The sequence below is a fragment of the Mytilus trossulus genome, chromosome 10 (assembly GCF_036588685.1).
Source record: "Mytilus trossulus isolate FHL-02 chromosome 10, PNRI_Mtr1.1.1.hap1, whole genome shotgun sequence".
NCBI lineage: Eukaryota > Metazoa > Mollusca > Bivalvia > Mytilida > Mytilidae > Mytilus > Mytilus trossulus.
The window spans coordinates 86,663-106,156 of record NC_086382.1 but is presented as its reverse complement, the minus strand read 5'-3'; the positions used below and the strand labels follow the sequence as shown (position 1 = coordinate 106,156).

Here is a 19,494-nt window from a genome sequence, read left to right as displayed (position 1 = left end):
AAGGAAATCCATACATGAAATGGTTGTTTTGTGTGACACTTCTCCAATTGCCATTTTACTTGTACCTGGTGGATACTTACTGGATAAATATGATACCGAGACGGGTATGTTAAGACGGACAGGGTTACATTTTCAGCTCATTTGTCTGAAATGGGGTTATGTTTTTTTTCTCCTTGTATTTGAAAGGGTCAGGTTTGACTATCTAAAACGGGGTATTATAAATACAATGTTACACCATTGTTTCAGATAAAGTCGAATGTTTGATACAATTAAAATGATTAAACTCGTTGCAATTGTTTGCACCTGTCCTAAGTCAGGAATCTGATGTTCAGTAGTTGTAGTTTGTTGATGTGGTTCATAAGTTTTTCTCGTTTTTATATAGATTAGACCGCGTCGGTTTTCCCGTTTGAGTGGTTTTACACTAGTAATGTTTGGGTCATTTATATCTTGCTGATCGGTGTCAGCCAAGACTCCGTGTTGAAGACATTGATTTTTTTTTTACCTATAATGGTTTACTTTTATAAATTCATAAAACTCTAATAAGAATTTCCTTTTTGTCTTTTTGAAACAAACTGTATTCAATTCTGTATATTAAAGCTATAAACTACGTTTAAACAACATTGTAACCGATCGTCGTTAAACGATGCCATAATAGATAAAGGAAGAAGTTCGGTTTTTTTTTATTTGGATTTTATATTTCGAAAATTAATCAAATCTGGGCGCCATATTTAAACTGGTGTTATTGAGCTCCGCCTCGAGAATAAAATTTTCTTAAAGTGATGGATTAACTATTTCTTTAGCACAAGTAAGTAATTTTTTTGATAGTTTTCGTGCTCAAGTTATTTAAAATGATATTTGGCCTGTTAAATTTAACATATCTCGATATGACTTCGCATTAAAAAAAAATCAAAAATGAAAATATCAGTATAAAAACGTTAAAAATTACAACGGCTGTTTGCATTTGTTTGTTGATAATGTCCAGTTGACAAATTATTGTGTATCAGCATCTAGATTTTTATACATATTGTACTACTTGTTCATTTTTTTCAGATCACAACAATAATGTCCGTACGCCAACTGAAACAGGTACGTACTATTCCATTACCAAATATATACGTTTCTAACCAACTGTTATATAGCGTGGCCTAAGCAAAATACGCCACTGCACAATTGCTACAAAAAAAAATATGCATAAGAACAGACCCAAAAAAAACACTGGTTTTTATATCAAGCAAACGCTAGAGTAATCAACAAAGTGAAAGTCTTTAAAACACAGTGTATATTAATCACTTGGAATATTCCTTTTCAGAGAAATATTACATCCGAAACTTTTTCGACACTTATTGGAAACCAATTACAAGTTATATCATATATTACATTGTCATTGAACTTGAACTTCAATACAACAAACTGGTAGCCTTTTCATTAACACGCAGGAGCAATTGATTACAAATGATTGTGCATATCATGAATATTAGGTGCATGCCTTTCGATTGATGAAGGTGTACTAATAAACCAAAAATAGGAGATGGGGGCTACTCACAAATTATCAACAGGAGTAATACAGTGATATCGGTATTACCAAAAAAAATATAAAAATATATACATTATTTCTTCAGGAGATACAGTGCAATCACAAAGTGGGAGATGGTCGGTGGCCCCAAGAGGTTTGTATTTTACCATGCTATGTTCAAATGTAAATGATATATAAATGAAAAGTGTCATATTTGCCTAAAAATTTATCAATTTACACGTGTATATACTTCGTTCTGCCAAACGTACAATTGAGCTTAACATCTTACAGTTAAGATGTAAATATATTTTTTTGTAATTTTCACAGAACACTCCTCCACAAAGACCAAGAAGACAAGGAGAAGTCCCTATAACTGGATCATAACCAGTGGCAATAGCCAGGCCACTGCTATGACTGGTAAGGCTATGGCTATTATTAATTTAAACCCATTACATCTTGACCTATGTTGTACAATTACGACTAACTCTGGTGGCAGGGCGCTCCCACTGCTGACTTTATGATATGTAGGCGATCACAGTCCTGTTTAGTCATTCTTCTTCACTCAACGGTTAGACACATTTGATTATAATATTGAATTCATGTCATATTTGGAGGTTGGGTTATCAATGTCACAGTGTAGATACTATTCTGTACGCTTTCCGGAAGTCGCGATTTTCGAAGCGAGAACTTTTTGGATCACATTTTAAATTTGTTGGATATACTATATTAAACGGTAAGATGTTCATCTGTACATTGCTTAATGATTAATTCAGCTGACATCGATATTCACAAATGGTTTATAATTAAATTTAGCACATTCATTATTCGTATCTTTGCTTTAATCAAGAGATTTTCAAGTGCATCACTAAAGAAAAGCAGTCGGTGAACCTAAAACAATCTTTTTGCACCCTTACTGTACAAATTAACGTAAAATCCAGACTTAATTTACTAAATAAAGTATATTCTAAGTGGTGGTAAAAGTTTCAGCCAGATCTTTGAAGCCAGAAATAAGAAAATTACACTTGTTTGGATTTATCACTGTACGATCAGTCTCGCTTGTATATTTTGAAACTGTATGATCAGTCTTTATTTCACTGTATTCTAGTAGTGATTTCAAAGTTATTTACGATACATTAGAAGATGGCATTTTTCTAAAGAACACACATGTATTTTAATAAATTCACATCCTGTAAACTTCAAACATTTTTTAGCTTGATAGGGTGTACTCGACTTACTACATTAAGTATAATGATGTTTGAATGTGACTGAAATAGAAAAAGGTTTGTTTGTTTATAGAAGTTTCAGAAATGTCCTCCGTTATACTTACAATTGTACAAACACACTGATTTAATTGTTATATAAAAATGCATGAATTTACAAACATTCGAGGCCGAACTGTAGCCTATAATTGATCACAGTTCCTTCACTTTGTTTTGGATGTAGATCTGCCTCTTTCACACTCAATTGTACACCACTTTGTAAAGCGATGGATTATAGTGATAATGAAGTCCGTCTTTCCGTTCGTCCGTTGGACCGGTGCAACATGTTTCGCCGGTTTTGCAAGCGCATCTTCTCATAAACCACTTAATATACATAGGGGTTTCCAGACATTTTTAAATGGAGAGGGGGTCCAATCCAGGAGAAAAGAGGATTCCAAATATATGTTCCCATACAAATGCATTGAAAGTTAAAAAAGAGTTTCAAACCGCCGGATCCCAATTTTCCTGAATCCATCACTGGTATAACTATTAATTATTTTTTCTCGGATTCCGTATCATAAATTATAATATAAAAAAGATGATGTGGTATGATTGCCAATGAGACAACTGTCCACAAGAGATCAAAATAACACAGACATTAACAAATATAGGTCACCGTATGGCCTTCAACAATAAGCAAAGCCAATATCACAAAGTAAGCTATAAAATGCCCCGAAATGACAATGTAAAACAATTCAAACGAGAAAATTAGCGGCCTTATTTATATAAAAAAGGAATGTATTTCGAATTTTATCAAAAATCTTTTATGGGGTTTCTTTATATAAGATATGGACTTGAACATTGCATTATATGGGGGCACCCATCAGGTTTTTCCAACTGTGACTTCCAAAACCAATTGTTAAACTTTTCTAAAATTGCTCCATTTTTACTCTATTGATGTATTATGGACCTTCTATTTCGAATTTTTGGTGAGAATATTTTTGATGTTTCTATATCTAAAATACGGACTTTGTCATAACCTTATATTGGGCGTACCTATTTTATATCCACAACTTCCTTCAGACACTTGTCATAACTCAATGAATCTTTTTCAGATTCCTGATCATTTAATTCAATTGTGTACCTCTTATTTTGGTTTTTCGAAAAATCATCATTTTTTTATTTCCATGATAAGGACTTTTCCATTACCTTATTGGGTGGTACCCGTTTACTATATGCAACTTTCAAAAACTTACCATATATTAGTATTTATAAAACTTCATCATATTCGTTATTAAATGATGCCATTGTGCACCTATGATTTAGTTTTTCTGGTGGTTTATTTTTTTCCAAAACATGGACTATAGAAGTGGCGGGTTATAATTTCGTTAATTCTTTCCTCAATACCTTAATTTTTAAAGCAAAGCTTTCTCTGTCTATTTTTTGTCATTTTAAAAGAGACGGGCTTGATGTATGTTATCACTAATTGGTCAACGGCAGATGGTGTAAATAGTCTTTAAAATGTAATAGTTAAACAGATAGCTGCAACGACACTCTAATACAAAGTCCACAAGCGGATCATGTATTGCTTTTTAGGCATTTGATTTTAAGTAAGACTGACGGAACCAAAATATAATTATTTTGCCGTCTATTAAAATCATCAGAAATATATTTGTATTGTCTGATGAAAGAAATCACACGTTATAGTTCCATGGACACAATCATAATATCACATAGACACGTATATACCTTCAAATTGCCTTTGTTTTTCAGTCAAGGTCGTTAAAAACTTCCATTTATTGTTGGTTTTTTTCTTCAAAATCACGACTGATCATACAGTCAAAAAATCTGAAATCTCTACTAGAATACAGTCAGTTTTAGACTGATCGTACAGTAATTTATTTTGGGATCCTCAAGGAAAACATATTTTTTATTTGAAATACGAACATTCTACTTAAATACGGTAGGAATATTGAAACAGTATATATTTTACTGTTAACTGATGCAAATATTTGCAATAAAAGATTATTTGCTTTTTACTACGAGAGCAAAATTGTCAATCGATTTCACTTTTTTCTACGAAGTTGGTGTGATGCACACGTATATTTTATATTCTACTGCATGTTTTTGTTACAGTTACTCATATTTATGATGTTATACATACATTTAAGATGTGCAAAGCACTTTATAGATATAGGAGTAAAAAGATTATGAGAAAAGGCACCAAAACAAAACCGTTCTGTTGACCAGTTTGAAATCCTCGCTTCGAAAATCGCGACTTCCGGATAGCGTACAGAATAGTATCTACACTGTGAATGTACACGTGTATCGAATTATTTATGAAAAACTTAAAGTGGAAAATATATCGTTTTCATGAACAAACGTTTGGACTCTTCAATTACATTTTGACAGATATAGTGTAGGCGGAAGTTAAGGCAACAGTAGTATACTGCTGTTACATCAACCGCTCAATGTAACAGGTAATTTTTTTTTTTAAATCTATTTTAGAAGCCATGTCTAAGAAGAGAGACCCTCCAAAGACATTCTCAGCACTTGTGATAGGTAAGGCAATGATAATTCTTACATTAACACCATTACCTCGTACATACGCTGTTCATTTAAGCGGAACTCTGGATGACACGCCGCTCCAAATGGTGTTTGCCATTTATTACATGTAGAAGATCACATGTTTACACATTCTTCTCCCAACGCGATACAAACACTTTTCACTAAAACCAAGGATTCAGGCGAAGATTGTGTCTTCAGAATTGATAAGAGACCTCTGGTGTGCTGTTTTATTATTGCTCAATATGTCCATTATAATATGCACCTATGTTTACTGCCGATTATAACCATAGTGGTGTAGAGTACCAGATGCTATCTCCACATATTAGTAAGTCAATAACACCACTAAAATGAACCCCATCACACCGACTCACATTCGCTGTACACTTAGGCGGAACTGTGGTTGGAGACCGCTGACACTTATAATACTTTGACAATATAATGTCCATTGGTTTTAATTGATTAATAGGCAATAACTGTATTATTACTCTATATGAGTGTGTAATGCCGACATCCAGGCCAACTGCAAGTGAACGTGATTGGGCAGGCTTGATGATGTATGGTGGTATAAAAAAAAATCAATGCCACCATCCATCCACAACCCGAGAGAAAGTGGTTCGCTTGGTGTGGGGGATGGATGGTGGTATTGGACAATTATATACAGTTATTATACAATTATACCGAAATAAAGAAGAAGAAAATATATATATATATATAGCCCAGGTGGTCATGTGGTCTAGCGGGACGGCTGCAGTGCAGGCGATTTGGTGTCACGATATCACAGTATCATGGGTTCGAATCCCGGCGAGGGAAGAATCAAAAATTTGCGAAAGCAAATTTACAGATTTAACATTGTTGGGTTGATGTTTAGACGAGTTGTATATACATTATGTACACAGCCATGTATCACCATCATTGATGGCGATCCGATGGATACATCTGTTGTAGAGTTGTCACTGACTCAGACGTACTTAATTATTTTCTGTGACTGTATATTACATTAATTTGTAGGATCCTTTTCTATAGATAATTTAGCTGATCTGTAACAATAACATCTTCATGCCTTATATATCATGTACTGTAGTACGCCGCTAGATTAAAACTGACGAGGAAAGGTAAAACACGGCCAGCGAAAGCTCTATTATTGTAGAGCCCAGGTGGTCGTGTGGTCTAGCGGGACGGCTGCAGTGCAGGCGATTTGGTGTCACGATATCACAGTAGCATGGGTTCGAATCCCGGCGAGGGAAGAATAAAAAATTTGCGAAAGCAAATTTACAGATCTAACATTGTTGGGTTGATGTTTAGACGAGTTGTATATATATATATGGTAGATGGTCGGTCGCTTCACCAGGTTTGTAATTTATTAAAGCATGCTTGGTTCAAATGCAATGTATATCCTTATGGCAAAATGTGATCTAATTTATTAGGAAGAGTGAATGTAAATGAACACGTGTTTAACATTATTTTTGCATAACGTAAAGTAACACACGTTTCCTCTCAATGACACCATTTGACTCTTAACAATACCTGTTACAGTTTTGATGTAAATTCAGTGGAACAACCACTCAGAAGACCACCATCCACCCCATTCAACTGGCTTGTAAGATCCAGCCAGGAGTCATTGCCTGATATAGGTCAGCAGTCCCTTACTACAGACCCACTGCCTGATATAGGTAAGTCAATGACAATTCTTGAATAACCCAATTATATCATCACATACGATGAAGAGTGACGCCAACCTCTGATGGAAGAAGCTGCTTTATATGTAGCCAATCACATGTTTACCTATTCTACTCTCAATGGCAGATAAAGAGGTTTATATTATGATAATGCAATTCTGGAAAGAATACTAAATGTATAACTGGTTTTTTTTGCATAACGGCAAGTAACACACGTTTCCTATCAATGACAACATTTGACTAAGACTAAGTGTACATGTTAAGGTTTGGATGTAGATTAAGTGGTTTACTATTACAAAACAACCATCATCGACACCAGCCACACCGTACAACTGGATGGTAGCCTCCACCTTAAAGGCTGCCACCTCAAAGGATTGTTATAATATTATTGTAATAAGCACACACACACAGTACCCTGACGCGTGACTTCGGGACTCTTGTATTCTTGGGGTATTACTCCTCAGCTCATCAATCATAACATGGACATATCTTTATTGCAGACATGAGCCCCATTACGCAGGACATACAGGAGGCTCCTGATGTTGGTAAGTCAATGACAATTTTTAGGATGAACCGTCTTACTTCCTGATTTACACTATTCACCTACGCGAAACTGTCAATCCATGTAGGTGCCGAAATGGGGGTTATCACTGTATTATATGTATGCGATCACAAGTTCAAACCTCCTTCTCTCAACTGTAGATCAACACCCCTTTCATTATTTTTACATAACGACAAGTAACACACGTTTCCTATCAATGACAACATTTGACTAAGACTAAGTGTACATGTTAAAGTTTGGATGTAGATTAAGTGGTTTACTATTACAACACAACCATCATCGACACCAGCCACGCCGTACAGCTGGATGGTAGCCTCCACCTCAAAGGATTGTTATAATATTAATGTAATAAGCACACACACACAGTACACTGACGCGTGACTTCGGGACTCTGTATTCTTGGGGAATTACTCCTCAGCTCATCAGTCATAACATGGACATATCTTTATTGCAGACATGAGCCCCATTACACAGGAAACACAGGAGGCTACTGATGTTGGTAAGTCAATGACAATTTTTAGGATGAACCGTCTGTCTCCCTGATTTACACTATTCCCCTACGCGAAACTGTCAATCCATGTAGGTGCCGAAAAGATGTTATCACTGTATTATATGTATGCGATCACAAGTTCAAACCTCCTTCTCTCAACTGTAGATCAACACCCCTTTCATTGTTTTTACATAACGGCAAGTAACACACGTTTCCTATCAATGACAACATTTGACTAACATTACTGTAAAGTTTTCATGTAAATTAAGTGGTTTACTATTACAGAAGAACCATATGCATCATCAAGACGCACGACACCGAAAAACTGGCTTTTAGCCTCAACATTAAAGCCCTCCAACTCACAGGCCTACACCTCCGAGGAGTTGTATAGACCCTAGTCTACCTCAAAGGCCTCCACCTCACAGACCTACACCTCAAAGGAGCCAGTCGGTAAGTTAATGACACTACATCCATTAACCCCATAACCTCATCACACACAGTACACTGACGCGTCATTTGGGGACTCTTGTATTTTTATCAATAATAGCATGCACATATCTTTATGTGTTATAATTTTATTATATGTATGCTATCACTCATTTCAACATCCTTCTTTCAAGTGTAGACCAGCACATTTCAATACAACTCTCGATTCATGGCAGTAGTCTGTCGTCGCAAATGACAACGGGTTAACACTTTCCCTTTGTATCTGTATAAATCAGCAACATTTGACACTCATCTTGCTCAGTCAATGAACTCCCTCATAGACACTGTTCGCGTACGCGAAACAGTCAATCCATGTAGGTGCCGAAAAGGTGTTATCAGAGTCTTATATGTATGTGATCACAGGTTCAAACCTCCTTCTGTCAACTGTAGATCAACACCCCTTTTATTATGTTTGCATAACGTCAAGTAACACACGTTTCCTATCAATGACAACATTAGACTAACATTAACTGTACATGTTAAAGTTTTCATGTAAATGAAGGGGTTTACTATTACAGAAGAACCAGATTCATCAAGACGGACGACACCGTACAACTGGCTCTTATCCTCCACCCAAAAGGCCTCCACCTCAAAGGCTTGGTCGGATCCAGTCTGGGATTTCGGTAAGTTAACAACACTACATCAATTCACCCCAAAACCTCCTCACACACAGTACACTGACGCGTTACTTCGGGACTCTTGTATTTTTTGGCTATTACTCCTCAACTCATGAATAATAACATGGACATATCTTTATTTCAGACATGAGCCAGATAACCCCGTCAACACAGGACAGACAGAAGGCCACTGTTGTTGGTAAGTCAATGACACTTTTATTTTCAATGAACTGTCGTACTCCCTCATATAAACTGTTCACGTACGCGATAGCTGTCATTCCCTGCATCTGCCAAGAAGGTGTTATCACTTTATTATATGTATACAATCACAGTTTCACACATCCTTCTCTCAACTGTAGATCAACCAAATGTTTATCATTCTTCTCTGAACGCTTCACAAACACTTTCGAGTAGAACGTTGCATTGATGTCAATAGTTCGTTGTCGGAAATGAGTACGGACCTCTGGTCAAATTATTTATCACTCCCCATGGTTTCATTAGTCACATGCACATATCTTTATTGCAGATATTCACTCTGTGGATGAAGGCCAGATGGGCACTGATACTGATGTTGGTAAGTCAATGACACTTTTATTTTTAATGAACTGTCGTACTCCTTCATATTAACTGTTCACGTACGCGATACCTGTCATTCCATGCATCTGCCAAGAAGGTGTTATCACTTCATTATATGGATACAATCACAGTTTCACACATCCTTCTCGCAACTGTAGATTAACACATTTAAATACAATTGTCGATTCATGCAAATCATCTGTCGTTGCAAATGACAACGGATCACCGCTTTTTCTATGTATCCGTATAAATCATCAACAGGTCAATGATAACACTAACATATTTTCAATTGCAGACAATACTCCTCCTGAGGAACAGCCCGACGAGATCGGCGGAGATGGCCACACACCCACTGGTGTTGGTAAGTCAATGACACTTTTATTCTCAATGAACTGTCGTACTCCCTCATATAAACTGTTCACGTACGCGATAGCTGTCACTCCATGCATCTGCCAAGAAGTTGTTATCACTTTATTATATGTATACAATCACAGTTTCACACATCCTTCTCTCAACTGTAGATCAACCAAATAATTAATCATTCTTCTCTGAACGCTTCACAAACACTTTTGAGTAGAACTTTGCATTGATGTCAATAGTCCGTTGTCGGAAATGAGTACGGACCTCTGGTCAAATTACCGTATAGCGGGTTATTTTCGCGGGTGTAAAATTTCGCGATTTTCATTGAATAAGGTATACGAAAAATTTTGGCGATTATTATTTTGGCGGATTCGACATTTTTAACATTACCTTTGCATGTACACATTTAAATTGGCGGAATTTATTTTGGCGATTTTGTTCTATCCGCGAAAATAAGCGAAAATTTACACCCCGCGAAAATAACCCGCTATACGGTATTTATCACTCCCCATGGTATCATTAGTCACATGCACATATCTTTATTGCAGATATTCACTCTGTGGATGAAGGCCAGATGGGCACTGATACGGATGTTGGTAAGTCAATGACACTTTTATTTTCAATGAACTGTCGTACTCCTTCATATAAACTGTTCACGTACGCGATACCTGTCATTCCATGCATCTGCCAAGAAGGTGTTATCACTTCATTATATGTATACAATCACAGTTTCACACATCCTTCTCGCAACTATAGATTAACACATTTCAATACAATTGTCGATTCATGCAAATCATCTGTCCTTGCAAATGACAACGGATCACCGCTTTTTCTATGTATCTGTATAAATCATCAACAGGTTCAATAACACTAACATATTTTCAATTGCAGACAATACTCCTCCTGAGGAACAGCCCGACGAGATCGGCGGAGAAGGCCACACACCCACTGGTGTTGGTAAGTCAATGACACATTTATTCTCAATGAACTGTCGTATTCCCTCATATAAACTGTTCACGTACGCGATAGCTGTCATTCCATGCATCTGCCAAGAAGTTGTTATCACTTCATTATATGTCTACAATCACAGTTTCACATTTCCTTCTCGCAACCACATGTTTAATCAATGTTCTCTTAACGCTTCACAAACACACTTGAGTAGAACTTTGGATGGATGCGAATATTCCGTTGTCGGAAATGAGTACGGGCCTCTGGTCATATTATTTATCACTCCTTATGGTATCAATAGTTACCTGCACATATCTTTATTGCAGATATACAATCATTTAAGATACAGCCTTGTCTGTATAACCTGTCAGAGGAGGGCGACAAGTGGCGGGCGTTGGCCATTGAAGATGGTAAGTCATTGATAAATTTGAAATTAACACTATTCCATTTTAACATATGCTGTACAACGACGCGCAACTGTGGCGGCCGGACCGTGCCAATGCTATTGTCACTTTATTATATGTAGCCGATCTCAGGTTTACTCTTTCGTCTGTCAATGGTAGACAAACACGTGTCATTAGAAAAATTGATGCATGCGTATAGTGTGTCGTCAAAATGAGTTCGGGACTCTGGTTTACTGATTTTTGTATTATTCCTCAATATATCAAAGATAAAATGAACGAATCTTTATTGCAGGAACTGTGGACGGAAACCATCAGGATTCGGGTGATGATGATGATGATTCCCGGAATGTCTGTCCTCTCCCTGGTAACGCATTGACACTTGTTAAATTAATCCCATCATCTGGTAACGTACGGCGCTATTCAGTAACAAGAAACTGTGATGATACTTCGCTGCAAGTAGTCTGTCGGCGTTATGATACGTAGCCGATTACATTCTTACTTTTTTCCTTTTCTTTACGGTGGACAAACATGGTTCAATTGAACAGATAATTAATGCGTTGTATCTGTTGTAGAATTTGACTACGGACATTTACTTCACTTTGTTTTAATATTCCACAATATATCAATTATAACATGGACGTATCTTCTTTGCAGAAAACGACACACTAAATGTCTCGTTGGAGCAGCTGAACCTCTCACAGGATGCCCACAGTGTCCATCCTACTGGTAAGTTACTTGCCAAATTCTACATGAAGCATATCCCCCACATATACGCTATACACGTACGCAGAACTGTGAACTCTACAAAAGCTGTTATCAATGTATTATATGTGTGCGATCACATGTTCAAACCTACTTCCCTCAACTGTAGATTAACACATTTCAATACAATTCTCGATTCATGCAAATCATCTGCCGTTGAAAATGACAACGGGTCACCACTTTATCTTTGTATCTGTACAAATCATCAATATGTCCATTATAACACGATTTTTTTTTTAATTGCAGACAATACTCCTCCTGTGGGAGAAGGCCACACACCCACTGACATTGGTAAGTCAACGAGACTTTTATTTTCAATGAACTGTCGTACTCCCTCATATAAACTGTTCACGTACGCGATAGCTGTCATTCCATGCATCTGCCAAGAAGGTGTTATCACTTTATTATATGTATACAATCACAGTTTCACACACCCTTCTCTCAACTGTAGATTAACACATTTCAATACAATTGTCGATTCATGCAAATCATCTGTCGTTGCAAATGACAACGGATCACCGCTTTTCCTATGTATCTGTATAGAAATCATCAACAGGTCAATTATAACACTAAAATATTTTTAATGGCAGACAATACTCCTCCTGAGGAGCAGACAGACGAACTTGATACACTGACAGATCTCGGTCAGTTAATGACATTTTATAGCCTTGTCTCTGCCCAAAAATGGTTATCACTTTATATGTATACGATCACGTGTCGGCTTTAATTGTAGATTTGTATTATTTATCAATATTTTAATAATAACATACCTATGTATTTAATTGCAGATGATCAGACCCTGCCAACGCCTGCGGCAGACGCAACCACTGAGTGTCCTATTGGTAAGTTTATGTCAATTCCTAAATGAGCTCAAAAAACGCGAAACTCTAATAGCAGGTGTGTGCAAATTGGTGTTGCCTTTTATTACATGTATACGATCACATGTTTTCTCGATCTACTATCAACGCTGGGGAAAGACCGATCAATTGAATATTGCATTTACACAAACCGTCTAGCGCGTGAAAAACGTATTAGTTTTGGATTGTTGTATTTTTCCGTCATATTCATAATAAACATATATATAAATGAAAACTTTCAAATATCTTTATTGAATAGATGAGAAGGCCAACACCACCACCAACAACAACACAGTAGTGGTGACAGCCGAGCTGCACCATCACAGCTCGGATAAGTCTTTGAAAAGTGAGTAAACAACAATTCTTCTTAACATGTCCTGTACCCAGTAATGAAAACGGCCATTGTCTATTCTGTGTGTGTTACATGTTAATGTTGTGTTTCTTTTGTGTCGTTGTTCTACTCCTATATCTGATGCGTTTCCCCTCAATTTTAATTTGTAACCCGCATCTGAATTTTTTGACTCTCAACCGATTTATGACTTTCGAACAGCGGTATACTACTGTTGCCTTTATTTGGGTCATTATTGATCAATTATGTGTTAAAGTGGAAGAGTATTTTCAACAAATCGAGACTACAAAAAGGGTAGCTGGTCACAAAGGACTTATTGTTGGTGTAGAAGATGAATTTAAAGATCACCAAAACCTCAATATTATATCAACTACAATTTAATGGTATCCGCCAATTTGATACATATACGGTTAAATTTCAACGAAACGTCATCATCTACTTTAAATTAAACTAACCTTTTTCTATGTTAACAGGAAAAGAGCAGAATCTGATACGACCGTCAGCTTTCCAAAGGAGTAGTAAGTAAATTATGCGCTTAACAATTATCGATAGGTGTATTGGTCATGAAACTGGCATTGAAATACCGAAAATTCAGGTGCAATAAAGAGCAATTGATGTTGTGGATTTTCATAAAATACAATGATTAACTCATGTGTTATCAATTCACTCATACATAAACTATATATCAAATTAAAACAAATTAAAAAGGATGGGCAATGATCACAAACGTTTGTCTTGTTTTTTCCAATAGCGAGAGAGAGATTTTGCAACGGTGATACATCATGTACATATTGTTTAGTGATGCTTCTTATGACTCAGGTTATTAATAATAAAAAAAACAACACATTTTCTTCTTCAGGACCACACCTCCCCATTCCGGACACGGACAGAATAGGTAAATATAATATTACATCGTAATGAAAATGCAATCATACATATAACTATACCAATCCTTTTTTAATTCATATAGCGACGATAATAACAGTGTGGTGATAGTACAATTAATACCAATCCTTTTTAAATTCATATAAAGACTATGATAGTAAAATTTAAAGTTGTGGACAAAGTGTTGAAAGTGCATTATGACAGAGCATCATTTTATACTTTTCAGTTCCTTTGGATTCCGAGGACGACCGGATAGAAATACTTTGTAAGTAAACACCTTAATTCTTTCCTCTGCAAATGAGGAGATGTCGGCACCTGCGCTAATACTAATGACCATACTGTCTGAAACAGTAGTAATGCGGAATCTGAAAAGGATGAATACTTTCGCAAACTACTGATTAGTCCATCATAAAAGGAATTATTAAATGGGTGTTGTAGACCCAGTGCCATAACCATGATAAAAGGACGACACCATATTCCTTTGAAGCATAAACACATGTTTTCTTATCACTATTGACACTCGGTAAATACCAGAATATCATGAATAACCACTTATTTTGCTTCACTGGAATACATGATAGTAAATGATATACAACACAAATGAACATAAATGTTTCTCGTTTCTCGTTTTGTTTATATAGATTAGACCGTTGGTTTTCCCGTTTGAATGGTTTTACACTAGTAATTTTGGGGCCCTTTATAGCTTGTTGTTCGGTGTGAGCCAAGGCTCCGTGTTGAAGGCCGTACTTTAAACTATAATGGTTTAATTTTTAAATTGTTATTTGGATGGAGAGTTGTCTCATTGGCACTCACACCACATCTTCCTATATCTATAAAATACGTATATGCATATTCATCTCACAGAGCATGAACTGTGACTAATGTAAACTATTTTTTACAGCATCCGGGGACGAATTCCGGATCACTAAAGAGGACATTCGACAATTGAAGGAGGATCGGCGGGAGGATATTACCCAGCGCCCTCCACAGCGGTCCTCCCGCCGTTCCAAGCGCCCTTCCCAGCGCCCTTCAAAGCTGTCGTCACAGCCCCCTTCAAAGATGTCACAGCGCCCTTCCCAGGTAAGAATGAATAAACGTATATAACAGAAAGACCGAAAAGAAAACTAAAAACACAACATGAACAATTAAAAAAAGGGTGGCGACATCCATAATAGACAAACCAAACGTTCAAACGTTGGATACGAGCGTAAATTTCCAGAACTAAAACACTTATTTTGTTTGTAACCCCACACTTGTATAACAGCTAGGTATATTATAAATAGCAAACAGTCCTAACAAATTGTAATGACCATAATCACTGAAGGGAATCCCAAAGAAGTATGATATGTAAATATTACGAAAATGAACCAATGGAAAATAAAAAAAAAAAAAAACAACATCGTCACAAAATGAATACAAACATCTCCAGAAAGGGGTGTTGCCATATGACACACATCGTATCTTGCATGTACCTATTGTTGCGTATAAATATTTGTTTTTGTTCTGTTGAACTACATATCAGTGTTATTTATACTTTTTTAATGACCAAACAGAAATTGAAACAGACCACTTTGGCGTTTCTGAAAGTGCCTGCACCTGCACAGGTGGATGATTCAGATGTTGAAATTATGGAAGTGGTGGTGACGGAAAAACAGCAGCCCGTAAAGAGAGCCGCGCACACGAAACAGAGGACAGGAGAGACAGTAAGTAATACATAATGTTGCATGGACATCCTTATTTACGATTTGATAGTGAAATATACATGCATGACTGCTATTTACTGATATCATTAACATATTAATCATCACCGACATCGTATGAACTTACCCGAATATCATCACTATGGAACCCTAAAATAGACATGCAGAACTCATATGTACTGGTATGATTAAGATGTTAATCATAGTCTACATCGTTTTAACCTACCGAAGACCTTCACTATTGAACACTAAGATAGACATGCATGACTCCTAGTAGTTTCATTAACACAATAATCCTTACCTATATCATACGAACCTACCGACACCATCACTATTGAACCCTTAGATGTACATGCCTGCATGACACCTATTTACTGGTATCAGTAACACATTAATCGTATCCTATATCGTTTCAACCTTTACAACTCCATCCCTATTGAACACTGGTTTTTATACTGTTCGCTTTATAAATGTGACAATGACGATACTCGAAACCTTTATTGTTCCAATTCAGTTACACAGACAAATTGTTCATGGTGTTCCCATAGCGTATAAAGAATCTGTACGTAATAGCCGAAGCGTATGGAAATTTGTGCTTTACTTTTTATAATATATGTATTGTATGTTCCAAGTGTGAACATTACAATAGTGAATAGTTTTTAATAGTTCTATGAATGCCTACACTGACGGTAATGTGTTAAACAAAATTTAAAGCGAATGAATGGGTTTTAAAATCACTATTATAGTGTCATAACATCAATTAATTTCGTTCCTTCGTCGTGGATCAACGGTTTCGTTGGCAATTTTTTCATCTCGTGATTAATTTTCAGAAACGACAGAGATTGGACTGTCCAGTCCCAGGGTGTGGTGCCAGCGTCGTGAATGTCACACGACATCTGGCCGTCAAGACCCCTGCCCACTTGGCTGTTGACGTGCAGGATTATAGGATTATATCCCTGTACGCGAACCAGCCAAGCGTCAGTATGGGGGCAGACGGGTCTGTTCCATTTGCGGCGTTGACACCATACGCCTGGACCTGCATCTTGTGCGTTGTCACGACATGACACGCACAGATGCAGACTACAAGAAGGCCTGTGACGAGTCGGCGGCCCATGTTTTCGTGAGTGAGGAGAAGACTCACCTGCAACACTCCATTGTAGATTATGGGTATGTATTATTTAAATAACCTGTACCTATGCACAAAATTCCTGTAACATGCTTCTCAAGGCTCTTTCGTTTCGTACTGTACTTGTGTTTTTGTTTACATTTTGTGGAATTTAACCGTCAGAGATAAATCTTTACTAGACAACAAGCCCGTCTGGCGTACAAAATTATAATCCTGATACATTTGATAACTATGTAAATACAAAATTTAAAAGTCCCGTCTATCTATGATTATTTTTTTCATATGCATTAACTGAAATACTATTACACAGTATTTCTATCTGTATTGTGTGCATTAGTGTTCAAATGACCCAACATTGGGTTCTTTCACACCTGTACCTGGTAAACCTTATAGCACTGAAAGTTATTAAATTCCTCTGAAGTTGTATTGTAACAGGTGACCATAATATCTGATTATATTTTTCTTTTATTCAGAAAATCTCTCTCTGATCGAGCGACGGGTTCCAAGAAATCGCTGGGGACCACGCAGGCCCACACCTGTGCCATCAATTTCTTCTTGGACAGCTTGTCCAAGGGAGCCATTGATGGCTTGGAAAGAATTGGCGAGGCCAATGGTCTCATTGACCAGCAGCTCCAGGCCAAAAAGTAATTATCCTTATATAAGCAATTTCAACAGTAAATGTACAAATCATATTACACTTAAATCACATTTTATCCGAGGAATAGATAATCTTACCCGTATTGGCCACCACTGTGTGTCATTTTTAAGTCCTGACTGATCTTCAACTTCAACTACATGTTTTCGTTGGATAACTATTTTTATTTCATCGTCACTGACGACTCTTATGTAGACGAAACGCGCGGCTGGCGTATTAAATTATTAATCAGGTGCTTGTAATAACTATTGATTGCAGTGTAGGGGGTTATTGCCAAGAATTAGAACATAACAAAAATACAGTACAATTGATCTAACAAGTGTACATATCCCCTGTACTAGAGGGTAGTGCTGTTATTTGTTGGTACGCATTAAAGATATATTCATTCTATGTGGGGTTTTTTGAATTAATTCATAAAAATGTTTCATTTTTTTCAGAATCCAACCAGAGAGCATGAAGGCCTACCTTCATAGCCTGGCGAACTATCTGAACTACCTCTCCGGATCCAGCAAATGGATGAGGCACATCCAATACACACCAATCCAGCTGCTCACACTGGTCAATAAGTTGAAAAATATGGCAAAGTCCCTCAAAGAGGATATCAACAAGAGACTAGTTGAAAGGTACAATTCTACACTCTATATCTTAAGGGTTTAAAGAGAATTACTTAATCACCCTTTTTACCTGACCCTTCACCAGTATAACTGGTAAGAATACGATACAAATTACATTAAACATTTATAGGAAGTCACATCCTTGAACATGTGTCCACACCAAATGTCTTTTTTATCGATTATTATTTACAACCACTGGGTTTATCACCTTGTTCTGGGATGTTTCGTTGATTTCTTATACAAATTTTAATACCTTTAAAGTACCGGACGAAAATAACACCAACCACACGTCACTCGTAGAAACACACGTCGGGTGTATAAACACATATCTGTTTGGTCATTTGGAGTAGAAGTCACGTCACCTTCAAATAATATATTACACACAAATTACGGCATATAGATAAGCTTAAGACGTTTTTTTTTCCCTTTCTTTCAGACAGGCAGCCGGGGAATTAGACCTTGCCATAGAGGGATGGATGGTGGGATCCTACTTGAGCGGAGACCGCCATTCATTCCTCCACAACATCTTGGAGGAGGCAGGCGCAAGAGACTTAACGCAACCCGAACAGCTGGAGGTGCGTAATTGTCTGATGACCCTGCTCATCTTGACCAACGCCAAGAGAGCAGGGGACATTACGCACCTCACAAAAGACCAGGTGGTAAAGGCCAAATCGGCCAAGGGAGACGATGTCGAACTCTTGGTAAGTAAATATAGATTAAAATCATAATAAATTATCCACGTCTCAAGTCATATTGAAAGTAACATTACATGCGTTCAGTTTTAGTTTCTTTTGGTAATGAATCAATATTGTGGCAATTATAAGTAAACAATTGATAATCTGTTCAAGTGGCATTTAAAGAAATTGGTACGAAACAGTAAACGCCAGTATGAGAATAACACTTCATCTATTAATGTTTGGCGCTTGTCTCAAGTCCAGAGCGTTTGGCCTTAGTTAATCTTGTAGGGATTCAGCCTGTACTGAAATAATCATTTCAAATACGCACTTTAATTTTCCTGGCTGCACCAGGTGCGTACAGCTGTACACGTAAAAAAATACAAGTATCCGATCACATGATAACTACTACCTCACTTGTTTATGTTTGTCGGATGTTGTTGTACAGCGATTAGTATAAGTATATATGTTTT

At 36.9% G+C, this 19,494-nt stretch overlaps 1 protein-coding gene and 1 long non-coding RNA gene across 2 annotated transcripts; both read left to right on the top strand.

Annotated features, from left to right (window-relative positions):
- The first annotated feature begins 1,598 nt into the window (after positions 1 to 1,598).
- On the top strand, positions 1,599 to 11,205 carry LOC134686428 (uncharacterized). Its single transcript, XM_063546097.1, has 9 exons — positions 1,599 to 1,667; positions 1,841 to 1,930; positions 5,221 to 5,274; positions 9,013 to 9,117; positions 9,257 to 9,310; positions 9,983 to 10,048; positions 10,596 to 10,643; positions 10,939 to 11,004; positions 11,138 to 11,205. Exons 2-9 carry the CDS (start codon positions 1,924 to 1,926, stop codon positions 11,203 to 11,205), a joined length of 468 nt encoding a protein of 155 aa, XP_063402167.1. The 5' UTR covers positions 1,599 to 1,667; positions 1,841 to 1,923.
- A 124-nt stretch (positions 11,206 to 11,329) lies between these two features.
- On the top strand, positions 11,330 to 12,152 carry LOC134686088 (uncharacterized). The gene is made up of 3 exons (XR_010101536.1): positions 11,330 to 11,405; positions 11,692 to 11,763; positions 12,054 to 12,152. It is a non-coding gene; the product is annotated as an uncharacterized LOC134686088 (long non-coding RNA).
- The last annotated feature ends 7,342 nt before the right edge of the window (positions 12,153 to 19,494 follow it).

Excerpts from the sequence above, each read along its gene's own strand:
- LOC134686428 (XM_063546097.1), top strand. Across the intron at positions 5,275-9,012 it reads ATTCTCAGCACTTGTGATAG|AAGAACCAGATTCATCAAGA; the intron begins GTAAGGCAATGA and ends TTACTATTACAG. Across the intron at positions 9,311-9,982 it reads ACAGAAGGCCACTGTTGTTG|ACAATACTCCTCCTGAGGAA; the intron begins GTAAGTCAATGA and ends TTTCAATTGCAG.